Here is a 16,684-nt window from a genome sequence, read left to right on the forward strand (position 1 = left end):
CTTTAGCGGGATTGTATAAGCGAATCTTTTACGTTTATTGTGTTTACTATGTATTTTAAGTGGTATTAACATAATCAGCGCTTTGAATCCGCGTTATTACGTTTCCCTTCCCGAGTACTTTTAGCGATAAACGCCCCGCGATAAAACTCTTTTCGGAGTAACTTCTTTAATAAAATGAACCTTCAAATTTGTGAAGCGTACATCTTGACTGAAATATTTTGCAAGAGAATTCTTAGCTCCGCAGTTAAGTCGAATGAAGATATGAAACTATTTTATATTTCTCGTCTAATCCTTGCATTTCATAATAGCATTAACGGTTGGTCTTAATAGAGACATTTCATCTAAAAGAAAAATATAAAATCAGACTGGATTTAACTAAAGAACGTCGCTCCTTTCATGTTTCAATGAAAGAGTTTGAAAAGAGTGTTCCATATATTATCTATGTCGAAATATCTCTTCAATAAAACCATAGAAGCACAGAGTAGAAACCCTTTGCATATAACTTCATATAAAATTTCGCAGTCACACACAATGGAACAACTAATAGTGTGTACTCTGTACAACGGAGCTTAATTTCGTCGCGTGTTCGCCAATAAACCCCACAAAACATTAAAATAATAATTGACATACAAGGGAAGATAACATCGATCATTGTTATCGCGAGTATAATTAAAACTCGCAGATAATTATTAAAAGCAATGTTGACGAGGCGAAATAATTGGCGGTAGACATGCGTTGCATGTGCCAGAGTATTGTAGTTTGAGCGATTAGGCATAATTACAGTAAACACGTACTAACCTATTCGTAATTACTATTTATGGGTCATTGGTTTGCCAAACTTATTTGATAACTAGCTACCGCCCGCGTCTCCATCCGCGCGGATGTCCGTCTTCGCGTGGATGGTTTATTTCTCCATTTTGAGTAACTCTGACAAAGACATCTTATAAAAAAAGAATCCACTGGGGGTAACGCAACGTGTGTTCGCGGTTCTACAGAACAACGTCTATGGATAAAACTGAAAAATTAAGATTTATTTTTTTCCACGTATTTTTCCAGGATATAATAGTATCCTATTTTATGAACAGGATAATAAAGTATAATTATACTAAGCTTCATCGAAATCGAACCGTTAGTTTTCACGTGATGTCAGCATATACAGACAGACAGACGGACAGACAAAAAAAATTTTAATCACATATTTGGGTTTGGTATCGATCCAGTAACACCCCCTGCTATTTTCTTTTTCAATATTTTCAATGTACAGAATTGACCTCTCTATAGATTTATATTATGTACTAGCTTACCGCCCGCGGCTTCGCCCGCTTTCTCGAAAACGATTTGAGATTTAAACTATCCCATCTCTCAAGTTCGATCGAACTGGACATGGTGTGCGAATTTTATTATAATCGGTTATGTGGTTTAGGAGTCCATTGAGGACAAACATTGTGACACGAGATTTATATATATTAAAGATTGCTCTAGTATGAATACAATTACTTAGAGATTTATAACATTCAGTTTGTTAGGAAAACGAGTGATCGTTATGTATGTTTAATGAGGAATACCAGGAAAGGAATGTCATATTTTGTCCGAATATAACGAGAATTCAGGAAAAGCCGATGCTTGTTTCAATCGATACTCTGATAAGAGGATTGTACAATGTACATCCAAGGGATGATCCACCCTTTTATCTGCCATTTATTATTTCACAATTTAGATTATACGATAAATGTAATACCATGGACCAATATACTCAAGTCCATGGTAATACGAGATATTTATCTTTATGATAAAAGTGTTGGCGATGATGCCATTTTCCTTTCTATGTTAATGTTACAGATTTGACGATAAGCTGTATAATCCGACCAATTTGTATGTGTAGGTATGTCATTGCAACTTCTTTATTTATACCAGTTAACATTATACCGAAAGATCTAGAATTTCTATCATGTTTTCCCGCTTCGATCATTTACAGATAGAACTTTGAAGAAAAAAATACGACACCCTTTTTTTATTTCAAATCAAGCAATAACATTCACGCAAGCCAAATAAACAAACTAATAGCCTCTTATGCGTTTTATCGTACACCTACATAACATATCGTGTCGGAAAACATTGCGTATCACATTACGTAGTAACAGCAGTTCGCGTGTTTGTATGGGTGTAGTCAAGCATCTGCTATTTCGCACAGTTTGCACGTCAGTAGGAGACCACATACCTTTTGGTGTATTGATTTGCAATGTTATATTGTACTTTACATTGTCACGGAGGGGGACAGCCAGTGGGAAAAACCTCCATTACAACTTTAAATCTTTGTATTAGTCGGTCAGAATTTATCTGGGTTAGCAAAGAAAAATATAAATTAACAAAAATTTTTGTTAAATGATATTGTCAGTTTTTGAAGTTGACAAAAAATGTAAAACATTAAATCGATCTCAATTAATATAAAATAATTTTTATAAAGAAAAACCGGCCAAGTGCGAGTCGGGCTCGCGCACAAAGGGTTCCGTAGCAGCAAATATAATAAACTTATTATGTCAATTTATACACCTGGTGAATGGAGCCTAAACTCTCCCGATATTTTGCCTTGTATTTTGCAATGTATTTAAGGTACATTACTGGATAAGGATTAATGGCGTATTGCTTGAATAAGCTAATATTTCTCGTAAAAAGTACCTACATTATAAAGATTTTATATCATCGCGGATTTTTAAAGGTGTACAATACTGTAGTATATTTTTTGATCTATCTTATAAGGTTCAGCCATCGTTTTCAGTGTAAGCACAATAACTTAACCAAAATTACAGTTAAATCAACCTATCTCAAAAACTATAAGAGATACTTTGATCAAACCAAAAATCGTTGAAAGAGTTAATTAGCATGCATCACCTCTATTTTTTTTAGAATTTTATACCCCGTAGTTATAAAAATAGAGGGGGGGGGACATACTTTTTACGACTTTGAGAGCTGATATCTCAAAAACCGTTCACTTTAAGAAAAATGTTTTTTAGAAAACTTTATATCATTTTAAAAGACCTTTCCATTGATACCCCACACGGGTATGTACATCGAAAAAAAAAATTTCATCCCTCAGTTACATGTATGGGGGGCCCCACCCCCAATTCTTTTTTTTACTATTTAGTGTCATATTTTTGTAGCGGTTCATACAACACATATTCCCATCAAATTTCATCACTGTAGTACTTATAGTTTCCGAGTAAATCGGCTGTGACAGACGGACAGACGGACAGACGGACAGACGGACATGACGAAACTATAAGGGTTCCGTTTTTGCCATTTTGGCTACGGAACCCTAAAAACGCATTGAGCACGTCTCTTATAAAACTAATATGAATAATATTGGCATGTCCATATTTGCAACATTTTTTCGTGAATCCAACTAATCTAAACTTATTAAACGTTTATTTTAAAACTGTAGGTAGAATATTACACTTATCCGAAAATACACGCCAAGAAGCTATTCCGCTAGTCGGTTACACCTTAGGCGACGCCGCACCGTAATTATTGTAATCACGAGCCATAAGAATTAACACGTATTCTGATAAAAGGAACTTCACACATTATTATTATCAAACAGTATACAATAATATATTGTTCTTTGAAAAGTAATTTTGTAAACAAATTTTCACGACGACAACGACGACTCATATTTAAATTAGATTATAGATAGAATTAATCTTGAAGTTGTAAAATTGTTTAAATCGAACAAAGTCCCCAGCATTCTGTGACAATGAAGCTTTCCTAAAAATAACAAACCTGTTACTTCAACTTCGGAACGTGTAAGTATACAAAAATCGTATCACACTTTAGAAGACCAAACACACAATAAAATAATATATTTCAAATTGTTGAATGATTAACTGGATCAACTCAAATACCTAAAAAAACACATCACGTTAAAAATTTTCAAAATACCAACTTTATAAACAACAACAAAAAAACAAACAAAACCTCTCGCACCATCGTCCATGACTCATTAACTCCGTGAAAAATATTCAAATAGACATCTCGTGCAAAAATTTTGGCGGCAAAATATAACGGTTTACAGCGTCTCAGGTAGCCTGAGGGATGGCAGAAAAGGTGTAAGAACAAATGACATTTTTCGTACGAAAAATAGCGGTAGGGACGGGTCGGCGCCGGGGGCTGAGCGGCTAAATTCAATTCAATTAGGCAAAACTTCTGAACGCCAAGTCGCTCGGAAGATGGGACACTTACGTCCTTAGCGGGACCTCGATTAATTTTCTCTTGAAGCGTGAGCTTTAATAACGCCTACGTTGTCACAACTTGTGACGCTGCTATATTGCTTAGCATTAGGGCGTCGCTGCTGAACTAGGGCTTCGCATGTTTGCTATTAATAGATACCAATATCGTTTGCGACTGGCTGCCGATACAGAATTTGATTTTCTGTTAGCATTTCAATGTATTCTTTTAAAATATGCTGTCAGATATTATGTGATACATTTAAAAATAGTCGCATCCTAGGAATGTCAGTTTTGAAAATAAATGGTTTAGAAATAGCACAGTGTTTATACAAATTTAGTAAATTCAGGCACTAATCGCCGATATCATCCACAAGCGCATTTTAATCCAATCTCTACCTCATATATGGGATCAATAACTATATCTGCCAACGTGCAATCGTGTCGCAAATCGCAATTCAAATACCTACACAACATATACACCGAACACAAACGCAACACTCGACAAATATGCCAGCAGCCAAATCCCAAACAAACAGGCACTACAAATAAGAGTCTCATTCCCGCATGTCCATCACGATGTTATACCTACCTACCGCTGCAGTGACGTAGAAACTGGCGGACCAATACAACATTCCGCAAATCCGATTAATTAGACGACGCTCCGACATAATAACCACGGCCTCTGGACGCTTTGTTCAGTTCCGCGTCGGCTAATCAGATTTCATACTTTGCGATAATGTGCCGGAGGGTCGGTGCGTGTTCTCCTTGTATATAATTTCGTGTGTAGTTAAGACGCCAAGGCTGGGTGGGAAAACTTAATGTAGCTACGTGATATAACGACCTTTGTGCGCAGTTGAGAGTCTAGAGACTGGAAATATAATAAAACCTGCACTGTATTTAGCAATAATAACTTCATAGTAAGTGGAATCTTAATTACGTTTCAAATGGTAACAAGTCTTAATGATGTACGTAGGTAGGTACAAGATACGTTATTTATATGAATTCTAACTCATTTTAGTGAAACAAGTTTCATCGTTCAGTTCATAAGTACAGAATAACATTTCGTTAATTAAATATCATCATAATATAACGAAAATACTCAAAATCGACGCAAAGTTGAACAAATATGTCACATTAATTAAACAAAAGTTTTCTCGTAAAATTTCTATTTCGCTCGTATAACGCCCTTTAACACAAAACGGTACAAGTTTATTTCGGAGCTCTGACATACTCGACTCTCGAAGTTTGTAATTAAAAATTGGGGCCCGTTTGAAACTTTCGGCTAAAATTATCCGGTCCATCTCATATTTTCATCTAAACCTCATACATGGAACAATGCTTATGCGCGCCTGACCTAACAGTATTTTCAGCAGAAAAGTTTACGTGGACAAGCAAGCAATTTTGGCCATTAGTGGAGCACATTTAAGTCCATTATTAGCATTCATGTATTTTAAAAATACGCAGATTTTCGTTACATTTTCACAGTCCCTAAGGGTCGAAAGGGAAGGGCCGGTTCCTTCCGTCCCGGGACCGCTTTTGTCATGACTTTATTAAGCACAATGCAAATCATATTTACGCATACAGCGTATAGCGCGCGATACAATAAGCCGAAGATGGAGCGGAGCATCTGCTGTATCTGGCGCTTATTACGTATACAAAGATTTCCCAACGATCCATTTGCGCGTCTATTGCTCGACACATTCTTGCATTATATAATAATTCTGAGCGCATTTTTCATAGCGAGATTCGAGAATGCTCGCACCTGTCACGGTTTTCCTTTCTGGAGAATATTACATTACGTGTCTCGGAATGTCATCTTGGAAATGGTAGCGTCCTCTTGCGGCGTCTCGTCAAACCGCCGACGGATGTATGACGGCTACGGGTCGGTAATGGGATTGTGCTATACGTCCTAATGCACCATTGTGTGTGGAAACCGACGCGTCTGAACAATACGCGTCGAAACGTTTTATTGCGTGCCGTATGCAAATAGTAGTAGGGGAGCCCAGGATGCTAAATGTGGATTTACTCGAGCGTCACGGGAACCTATTAGAATTGGTAGATTAGACCATAGCGAGAAAAAAAGGTCCTATAATGTTTTCACTTTTAGCGGTGGGGAAGGGTTTTTTGATTTTTTTTAATTTAAAAAAGAAAAAAAATGGCTTGGAAATACTCAAGCGCGTTAGATATTGATATTTTGCATGCTCCAGGACGTCACTGAAAAAAAGTATACGTTAATCTGACGATTAAAGTGGCGATTTAATCGCTATGAAGAAAGGGTAAAAAATTAAAGTAATATTATTCGAGCGCGTCAGATTAATATCTGGGGGGGTTAATTACAATATAAGAAGTCCCCATTTCGCTAATCTGACGATTCGAGCTCAACCTTAGGGAATTATGGATTATTCAAATTTTCCAGCGGGGCCCCTGAGCGCACCCACCAACCATAACTGCTCATATTGACTAGAGGTACTAATGAATAGCTAAGGTACCGTCCCTAATAGTAATCTGACGCGCTCGAGTAAATCCCAAAATCCCCTCTTGGGCTCCCCTACTATAGTGACACCCGCGTCGCTTCGTGTCAGAGAGAAATAAACAATGCGTTCGAACGTATGTGTGTTCGAGTAATACGTTTCTGTTTATTCACAGTAGGTACTTTGTGTTAAACGTTGGCGTAAATAATTTCCCTTAATAATAGACCGTTTCATTTCGTTCTGTAATTATTGAGAAAATAGCCATCGCAGTGAGTCAGAGTGTAAATTAGGGCGACGCCAGTTCTTTATCGCCATATAATGGGTAGTTTCAGGCCGGCTGTTTCGAGTTAAATTCTGAATTACACTTAAAACTCGCGCCCTCGTGTTCTAGAACGAATTGAGTATTAATTTCCTCATTTGAATTTGCCGAATTTTGTTCGGATAATGGCATGATTGGGAGATTTATAAGTCTTTATAGCGGAATTAATTATGAATTATGCAAGGAATTGTTCGATTTTTTACGTTTAATACTTTTAGGTACAATTTCGGTTATTTGCTGTTTATGCTAGCTGCTCATACAAATTTAAATCTAAGTTCATTTTCATCTCTATTCAAGTCTCATTTGCTTGCTTCTAAAACCTTTACCTACATACGATTATATTAAATCTCGTATCTTTGTACGCCATGAAAAGACGATAAGAATAAAACGTTCCTACTAGAAAATACCAACAGACAGTACATTCAATAAGCAAGTCGCATGTGAACGATAAACGGCTGTTATGCACTACTGTGCACTACACTCCGGCCTGCCGAACGGACAATTTCATAAAGACCAAGAGCTGGTGAACTATATATATTATATATCTATTTGGAAGGAATTGGAGGAATTGAAGTACTATCTATATTATTATTTATTATCTTATTATGTTTCTCATTTCCATAATACTCGGGTACCACCAGAAGGACGGTACCCGGATCTTTGGAAGGCTTACGTGGGGACACGGATCCAACACGCAGAGGCCCTTTCGAGAATTTTAATGTGTTGTGGGACACCAGCCGCAGCCTGCCCATGATTGCACTATAGAGATACAGCCCTAGGCAGTCCGCGGCCGATGTAGGACTATTGTGAGAAATGGAAGCAAAATAAACCGGGCTATGGAATGGGATGCTACATGGACTGGCATTGGGGACTATGGAAACTATGGCACCTGCCTTTCTACTTAAGGGAAGTAAAAATTTGTTGGCAGGTGGTGACTCGCCCTCTCACTGTATGGGCCCCCGAAATAAGTCGCTGCAATAGTGCGACAAGGGGGCAACATATTGTGAGCAGCTAAGGGTGGAGAGGCGTCCCTGGACTTTAAACTACGATCACGCGCTCCCTGAGGGTCCAGCATCACGTGCCCACTCGCCACTTACGCTTCGCATCCACCCTTCGAGCTAAAAGCTCTCGCGACTCCACTCTGGCCGGCCGGTTAAGGCAAGCCAGAGGTGGGGGTCCTGTCCTCGTCAGGCTTCACTCCGACCGGCCGGTGAAGGCAAGCCGGAGATGAAGACAGGGGCCTCCCCCGGGAGCACTCGGTTCCCGCGGGGTCGCTACTCCCCGACACCCCGCCACAAGGTGTCCTGCGGGTTGACTGATTGCACGGGTGGAATATCTGTTGTCACGTAGACAACAGATATTCCAACCGTGGGCGATGGGGTCGTCACATCCCTACGCCCTCTTATTATTATTATTATATTATCTATATTATTTTTTTTTTTATATAAATAGGGAAAAGATTAGAAGTTTATTCTAAAGTAACTTACCTAAATTGCAGTGTTTATATATATTTACATTGCTATGATCTTCTTACGTGTTTTTTGTTTCTGTTAATAGGGCTTATAGGTACGGTAGGGTTCAGAAAATTTTCGATTTTAAATCTAACATACACCCCACCACACCTACACGTACGGAGCGACTTTGATATTTTCCTATAATTAGTATCGTTTTGGGATCTTATAGCTCGATATTAATCTAAAGTGGTCAAGATATTCTCCGTCTCTCAAACTACACCAAAACTGAGACCAACAATACCGGTACTTATAAAGCGAACGAGCGCAGTCCCGTAAGGGCCATCGACGGTGCACACTGTACGTGGCCCGGGCCGAGAACTGAACAAAACGCTCGTAGTGTACACCCCACCGTACACTTGAAAAGCGATTGTAACGTGTACCTACCAATAGTATCGCTTTGGGACCTTATAGCTCGATAATACTGAATATTGGTCGAAGATCAAGGAATTTGTCGTATGAAATTGCTATCGAAAAATAATATATTGTTACGTTTAGTAAACGACTCCCTTAATTCATATCATATCACGCTGAATTATAAGATTTCAAATGGTTTTATAATTTATAATATTTACATATTTCTCTAAACACCACAACGCCTATGTATCATCATAACATAGTAACATCATCATATTACTGGAATGCAAAAATGAAGGTGAACATATAGCTATATTGAAATCCTTTGCAGCAACGAAGCTTGTGATATACTATGTATAATCCGTCTTTATATCTACTCCATCATTACAGTCAACTCCATATGAAAATACCTAATGACGCAATCAAAATCACAACGGGAGAAACAAATCGCTTGCACATAAGCTTAAAATAACGAAGTCTTGTCTAAATCGTAACATCGTTATCTGATATATACTGGTATTATAACAAACTGTGCAAATAAAACCAAATTCCACGATAAATAAGAGGCTTCTAACGACAAAAGCTAACAAGGTTTAACCTAAATTGATTCAGTCGTGTTTATAACTTGGTAAATTTCGCTTTAACGAGATAACATTGAATTCCTTACTGGAATATAATTAACGTATCCCATTTACATAATCGCTCAGAGCTACCAGGCGAAAGTCAGCGAAATCTTAATCAGTGCTAACTGAACGTGTTTTCATACAATGTGGTAACGACTTACATGTAGGTTAGTAATGCTCAACACGGTAACGCGTGAACGTAACAATCGGATACTTAGAACAGAATAATTTGTACTTTATTTTTAATAATTGGTACCAATTTTCAGGAAAAGTATAAATTTTATCTCTTTATAGGGCAATAAATTCTAACAATAAAGCTTGATATCGCTTCGTGGTCATGGTAGGCAAAAAATTAAAGTATTGATGGTAGAATATTGATAGCGAGCATCTAGCAATAAAAAGCTCCTAATTAAAGAAACTCCTTATATATTTAATGAAATTCACAGTACGTTGATAATATAAGGAATATTACAGTAAGAATAGAAATTGAATAGACAGAATATTATATCGAACCCTACACAGTACCTACTCGAATCATCCATTGAACTGTTAAACGTCACAGTAGCTAGAAAACTTTCAGAGGAATAATATCCGATGCACGGAACATTTCAGTAAAGTGCAGCACGTATTTAAAGAGTACTGGAGATAGCGTCGTCCATTGGCATTAAATAGATTCAGATAAGCACAGACGTACCATTCAGCATTTCGACGAATCTCAAAGACTTTCCCCGGTCAAAAGCGAGAAGTCTGGAAAAATGCATATAGTGCCCTTACTCACGTAATGTAATCTGAGGATCTTTGCTTTTGATCTGAAGATTTAAGTAAGGTTCCGAGAAATGAAAGACGCTGTGTCCAGGCGACATTGTAAGAAGGAAGACCATATTAAATTTTGTTTTGTTGTGTATTTCATTTGATCCATCACAATTTAAAGAAATAATCTAAAAACTAAACTAAAGTGTTCGAAACGTCGGGAAAATAATATAATGAATAAATCGCGTTTAAAATCCGTTAAAAAGTCTTTAATTTCTAAATGTATAATACTCGCGTAAAATCAAACCCTAGAAAATACACAATTTAAAGGTTTATTTAAAGGCTTATTTCGGTATTTAAAACGATAACTTTTTACGGGATATTGTCTTGAACATACACTTCTTTTTCTATAAAATTTATGTAATCAATTTTCATACTCTGATTGCAAAATGAAGCCATAAAAATAACATCATAGTATTGTTATACAAACCAGAAAATATAACTGAGTTATACGTTACAAAATCGAATGAGCAATTTATTTGTGATACCATAAATATTGCGTACTACAAATATATCTAAATGTTTCCAATCAAAAAAATATTTTATCGAAAAAACAAATTCTGCTATTAAATATTTGAATTATCACTACAAACGTATTTGGTAAACGTAATTTAAACTAATTGGTATGGTCGGCTGTATTCACAGAAATAATTTCAGATCATTACACACTCATTGGCGTCACGTTATACACAATTATAAAGAGATAAAATAGCTGTGGACTTGCGTCACTAATTGGCTTCACAATCGTCCAGCATCATGTTGAGAGTTCACGACCCCATACGGACATAAATAGAAAATAGAATTCCTAATAGAAGTCCCAGCCAACGCTTCTCAACGGCGAGTCTGAGACAATCTCCGTTAATACCCTTATATATTGTCATTGACCACGGAGCCCAGTATTCTCGTTATATAAAATAACATGTCCAGTCTAGGCCATTCCTGTTATTACTGTATCGCAGGAGCCAGACTCAGAATGTTATGATAATGTTATTGGCAAACGTCTGCACGGACTCCAGATAGGTCAGATGGTGTAATTGACGGATATACGGCGTTATACTATCTAGGAAATTACATCGAATGTAAAGATTATACAGAGAATTACGATATGTGTATATTATTTTACGAAATAATCTCTTCTAATCGTAACTACATTCTGTTTTTTACAACGCTTTAAATCCAGCCCAGGCTCAATTTCACAATTAGATTAATATACCTAAAGAATTCCATCATAATTCCGACCGAAAACACGGATTAACCTCTATAAAATGTCAAATTGAAATCGAAAGCCAGTTCAGTCAAATAATTTCATCAGAAAACCGCTGCCAAAATCGTCAATATGACCTTTGATCCATCATTAATCTCACCGCAACGTAGCGCGCTCCGTCTCCTGCAAATCTCCATTGAAACCGTTTAATATTTCACTTTTAAAAGCAAGTTGTAGATAATACGACGGGAAATGTTTCGAATGTGATTCATGGAATGCTCCCGCTGTATTCCCAGTTGAGAATGGAGCCTTTTAGTTTAGACTGTGCTATCGTGATTCCGATTCGAAGACGAAGTGTCCCAAATATATTTGTGAGTCGGGACCGTTGTAGTACTTATCGGTAAACTTTTTATCTACTCCCGGCACTCTTTATGCGCCTATATTTTTACTGGAACGCTGTTGTACGAATATATTTGTTTAGTTTATTGTTGTTCTTTCTATTCTATTTACGGCAAACTTCGTTTGTTAAGAAAATAATCGTCTCGAGGAATATTTTGTTCCCAAGTACCCAAGTTCTAAACAAATATGATTGAAATGAAAATTGTATGGTGATGGACGATTCGAAAATTCGTTAGAAATATCAGATACTGTTGATGAAAGGACACACCGAGTATTTTTAGCGTATCTGTTCCATTCACGTCGTGTTGATTTTGTGACTTTCGTTCAATGGCCAAGTTTTAATCAAAAAATTTTAACATTCACCCCGTTGAAAAATAAAGTCAATCAAGTATAGATTTTTTTTTGCTTCTACTACCGTGAAATTTATTCTTGAATAAACTAAAATTGGTGGACCAACAAAATCCTAGAATGGCGTCCTTGACAAAGAAAAGTTGGCTGTCAGCCTACTAGATGGGCTGACGACATAGTGAAGATCTTGGGAAGGAAGTGGATGCGAGCGGCAACGAAGAGAAAGGAATGGCGTGCACATGAAGAGGCCTATACCCAACTTTGGGTTAAGCCGGGCTGAAAAAGAAAACTAAAATTAACTTAACAGGACAAGAAGCAGACCATATAGACTAGATAGACTAAAACGTCCCTTAACTATACCATCTCTATATACCTAGAAAACGTATCCAAAACGAAACATAGCTACACCGTTCATAGAAACTCCCAGTTTCAATGAAACATAATTAATGTGCATTTACACAGGCGCTAAACATCATTAATATGTTAAGCGAGGAGTAACTATGCATAGGCCCGAGCGATCAAAGACTAAATGCCGAATGGTTGTAATCAATTCGGGAACGCGGCGTTTTCTGTTCATTGACGCATTTGCTAATGCATATTTGATGGATTACGCGAAGCATTTCACTTTGTGGATCGTTTTCAATATGATACAGATAATAATCGACGTTCCGTAATTGCATTATGAGATTATGCGAGTAGATTCGGTTAAATTTGGGAGCTCTTTGATAGCAAATTAAAGCGATTTCATTTTCATGAAATAATTCTAATACAGTATTTAAAAAAAAATTACAAGTTTGGAAAAGACATTCTCAACATGGCTGATAATATAGAAGCTCGAATATTTGCGCTATAAAATGACTTTTCGGAGGCAATCAGAATTCTTTACTCGTCAGAACAGCATAACATTCAATAGAGCGCTATATTTCTTAACTTTTACAAACAGATCCTCCAATTTCCATACATAAAAATCCTAGTTTAACACACTTGACATAAAATAATTCAAATTTACATACTTATGTATATTATACGTTACAAACCGCGTCTACCTAGTGCCATAGCAATGCCTTTCAAGACTGTCAAGTACTGGCGGCTCCGCTGAGCTCGTACCAAGTTATTTGCCATTCACAAGTCAATAACACACGTATAACACAACCCCGCTGCATTCAACACAGCATCATTTAAATTAATGATCGCGTTTTTTTTTTCCAACTTATGCACCGAGATTTAGTATGAAAGGCGTACCTAGTTGAAAAGTAAACCCTCGGTAATGGTCATTAATCAAGTAGAAGGCTTAATTGGACGGGCGGCGTCCAACAGACAGCAACGTTGAGAAATAAGCTACGTATTAACTATTATTAAGAAATTTTGCTACATTTATAATGGCTTAATTGGGCACGCTATATATTCGTTACACTGAACATTGATGATTTCGTATTGAAACTTGCAATTGCAATTCGATATATATATATCTTTTAAGTTTGGCAAGCGATTATAGAACAGCTTACCAGCTGTTGATTCTGTTAAAGCGACCGACTGACAGCTAACTTATTTATGAACACTGCAACTGTGTTTAACATCCATTTTAATTAAACTATATGCAGTTTACGTTCTACGCATCGATTCACGCTTTTCTTCAGCGCTGTCAAAAATATTGGATAATTCGACTCGCGCCTAACTTCAGCTCGGCCAAAACGAATGACTGTCACAGCACGTGTCACACGTGGGGATGTCAGCAGCGTGGCATCACTCACCTGTCCATGATTCACATAGCCGTGCCGCTTCGCTATATCGTCCACGTGCTCCCTGCCCGCCGGCACGTGCACCGTGAAGTGGTTGTGGTACATCGGCTCCGGAAGCGCGGCGCACGCGGCGAGCGCGGCCAGCAGGGCGAGCGAGCGCCATGACAGCACCATCGTGGGGACGTCAGCAGTGTGGCATCACTGGCGGTGTGCGCATGCCGTGCTGGGTCTGAAATGATATTCATTGATTAGCACCTCAATATTAGGTACGATTCAAAAGGATAGAAGATTCTGACTGATTAGGCTTTATTACATGGTCTCAAACTTTTTCGTCTGTGTGTTGCATGTCGTTAGTTAAATATCTAAAATGTTCATAAATCCACACAACACTTTTTTATTTACTCAAAAGTAAAACGTACGTTGAATATTTTTTATCTACCTAAGTTATTTTAACTAATTGCACAGTGTTCTGATGATGTGTTGTTTATTATGTTTACTATAGATGCTATTTGAACTAAATAATAATATTATGTATCTAGATTATACTGTGTCATGTTCAGTCACTAGTAATGTGTTTGTACTATCGATTCTTTTCACTCACGAGTTCTTGTGAACAGTATGCCATACAATTTTCATCCCCTTATCTCATAAGAAAGAGTATGTATGTGAGAAGGCAAAGATTCCATCTTTATTAAAATTCATCCTTCCGGGAATCGGGAATAAAAATGTAAAGAGCTACTTTCGCATTTATATATTCGTATTTATTAATTACTGAATATTATCAATAAATCATACAAATTAATAGCTCTACGAAATAAATTAGTTTTATCTATTAATACGGTAAACGGAAATGCTGACTCGACGTTCCAAGAATTCCGTTTTCCCGTAGTGTTCTCAAGGATAAGACTAAGATAAATACGTAGCGTAGTCTTCAAGCGTAGAGTGAACAGGTACCTTCTAGGGAAGCGCGTTCCATCTTAGACCACATCTCAGCTTAACATCAGGCGAGTTTGTGGTCAAGCGCTTCCCTATTACCAATAAAAAAAAAAAAAAAAAAAAAGATAAATACCGTTAATGTCTTTTTTACAAATAATAATTATGTATTATTAATTAGTAATAGTATTTTTTTATTATAATTAATAACTTAAAGGCTAACATATTGCTTGATGACTAACTTAGCAAAATATTCTATCACCGGTACGGCTTCATATAATTATTATGTAAATAAATAAATAAATAAATAAATAATAACTTTGTGTATAGATCTAATATATGGGTCATTATACAAAAATGGGGTAACTCAATGTCACCAGCCAATTTATACAAAGTCTTACTATATTTTAATCAAATAACAATCTATTTTAAAACAATAAAGCGTCCTTTATTTGGTCACTCACTTTCACTTCTTTATTTAAAATACAAATTGATAAAAAAACAAAATTAATACTTAAATAATCAGTACTTTGGCATGTCACAACTCCGAAAACCAACAATCAAGTGACTATTTTATAAACATTATCATTGATTATAGAAAACTTACTAATTCAGGACAATCTTTGATATACATAGTATTATATAGTATAACTTTCATAACGAAATGTTTAACATTTTATTTAAAAAATAAAAATAAACTTTGTCATCGTTTTTATTGGTCAGTCCGTTGTGTGTTTTTTAAATTTGAAATTCTCGCTAAATATCACCAATTCGAGGTCAAATCCCTGTCTAAATATTAATGTTGGTAATGAAGTTACTTGTGCATCCCATATTTTGATGGCCGTCATAACTGTACCAGCGCTAGGGTTGTGTTTGTCCTCTAAATTCGTGCTGCGCCAGTCAACATTTCAGTCCTATGGTGAGTCGTTATTTTATTGTTAAACTGATTTTTATTTACATTCATACATGGTTAAGTATGATTTGTAAAAATATAATTTGTTGATATTAGAAATAAGGCAAAAAAACATAATTTGTGATTATAATCTCATATTAAGTCCCTTTTTATCAATCCGCTGGCATCAGTCCTATGTCAGATATCGCGCCAGTGGACTGACGCGACCCCATAGTACTGATGATTCTATCGTTTTTGAGAACTTTTATCTTGATTGCTATTGGTATAAGCATTTCTATTTGATATTTCAGTTTAAAACATCATGCGCCACGCTAAAAGAAACTGAATTTGACTAGGGAAGAAACATTTAAAAAAGAGTAGCAAAGAAAAGAGCTATTGAAACAAACTACTAATAATTTTATTTAAAAGATCTTATTTTATTTTAATTATTGATTTTGATGCTTTCAGGGCATAGCTTGTTATATGTATTTATTAGATAAATACGTAAACGTATAATATTGTGAAGTAAAATTACCTCAAAATAACGTAAAAGTTAATTATTTTAATAACATTATAAAAATGTCAAAAGGCTCTTATGAAAACTCAGATGAGACTTTCATTCAAGCCTTTGGTTAAAAACCATGAACCATTTTATGAAAATTAGTACTTTTAACATAAATAATGTTAGATTTTTAGGGCTCCGAACCTCAAAAGGAAAAAACAGAACCCTTATAGGATCACTTTGTTGTCCGTTTGTCTGTTAAGACGTTTTTTTGAAGCGCGTGGAGGTATCAATCTGAAATTTATATTGAATACTCAACATTAAGAACCCTTGGGGCTGTAAAAAAATGAAAC

At 36.4% G+C, this 16,684-nt stretch overlaps 1 protein-coding gene across 1 annotated transcript in view; it reads right to left on the bottom strand.

Annotated features, from left to right (window-relative positions):
- Positions 1 to 16,684, bottom strand: part of LOC123698331 (furin-like protease 2) — a 214,562-nt gene that overhangs the window by 34,927 nt on the left and 162,951 nt on the right. Inside the window, exon 2 of the mRNA XM_045644914.1 lies at positions 14,017 to 14,233. Coding sequence (XP_045500870.1) covers positions 14,017 to 14,178 — 162 coding nt within the window. The 5' untranslated portion in view covers positions 14,179 to 14,233. The remainder of the gene's footprint in view (positions 1 to 14,016; positions 14,234 to 16,684) is intronic.

The sequence above is a fragment of the Colias croceus genome, chromosome 16, assembly GCF_905220415.1.
Source record: "Colias croceus chromosome 16, ilColCroc2.1".
Taxonomy (NCBI): domain Eukaryota; kingdom Metazoa; phylum Arthropoda; class Insecta; order Lepidoptera; family Pieridae; genus Colias; species Colias croceus.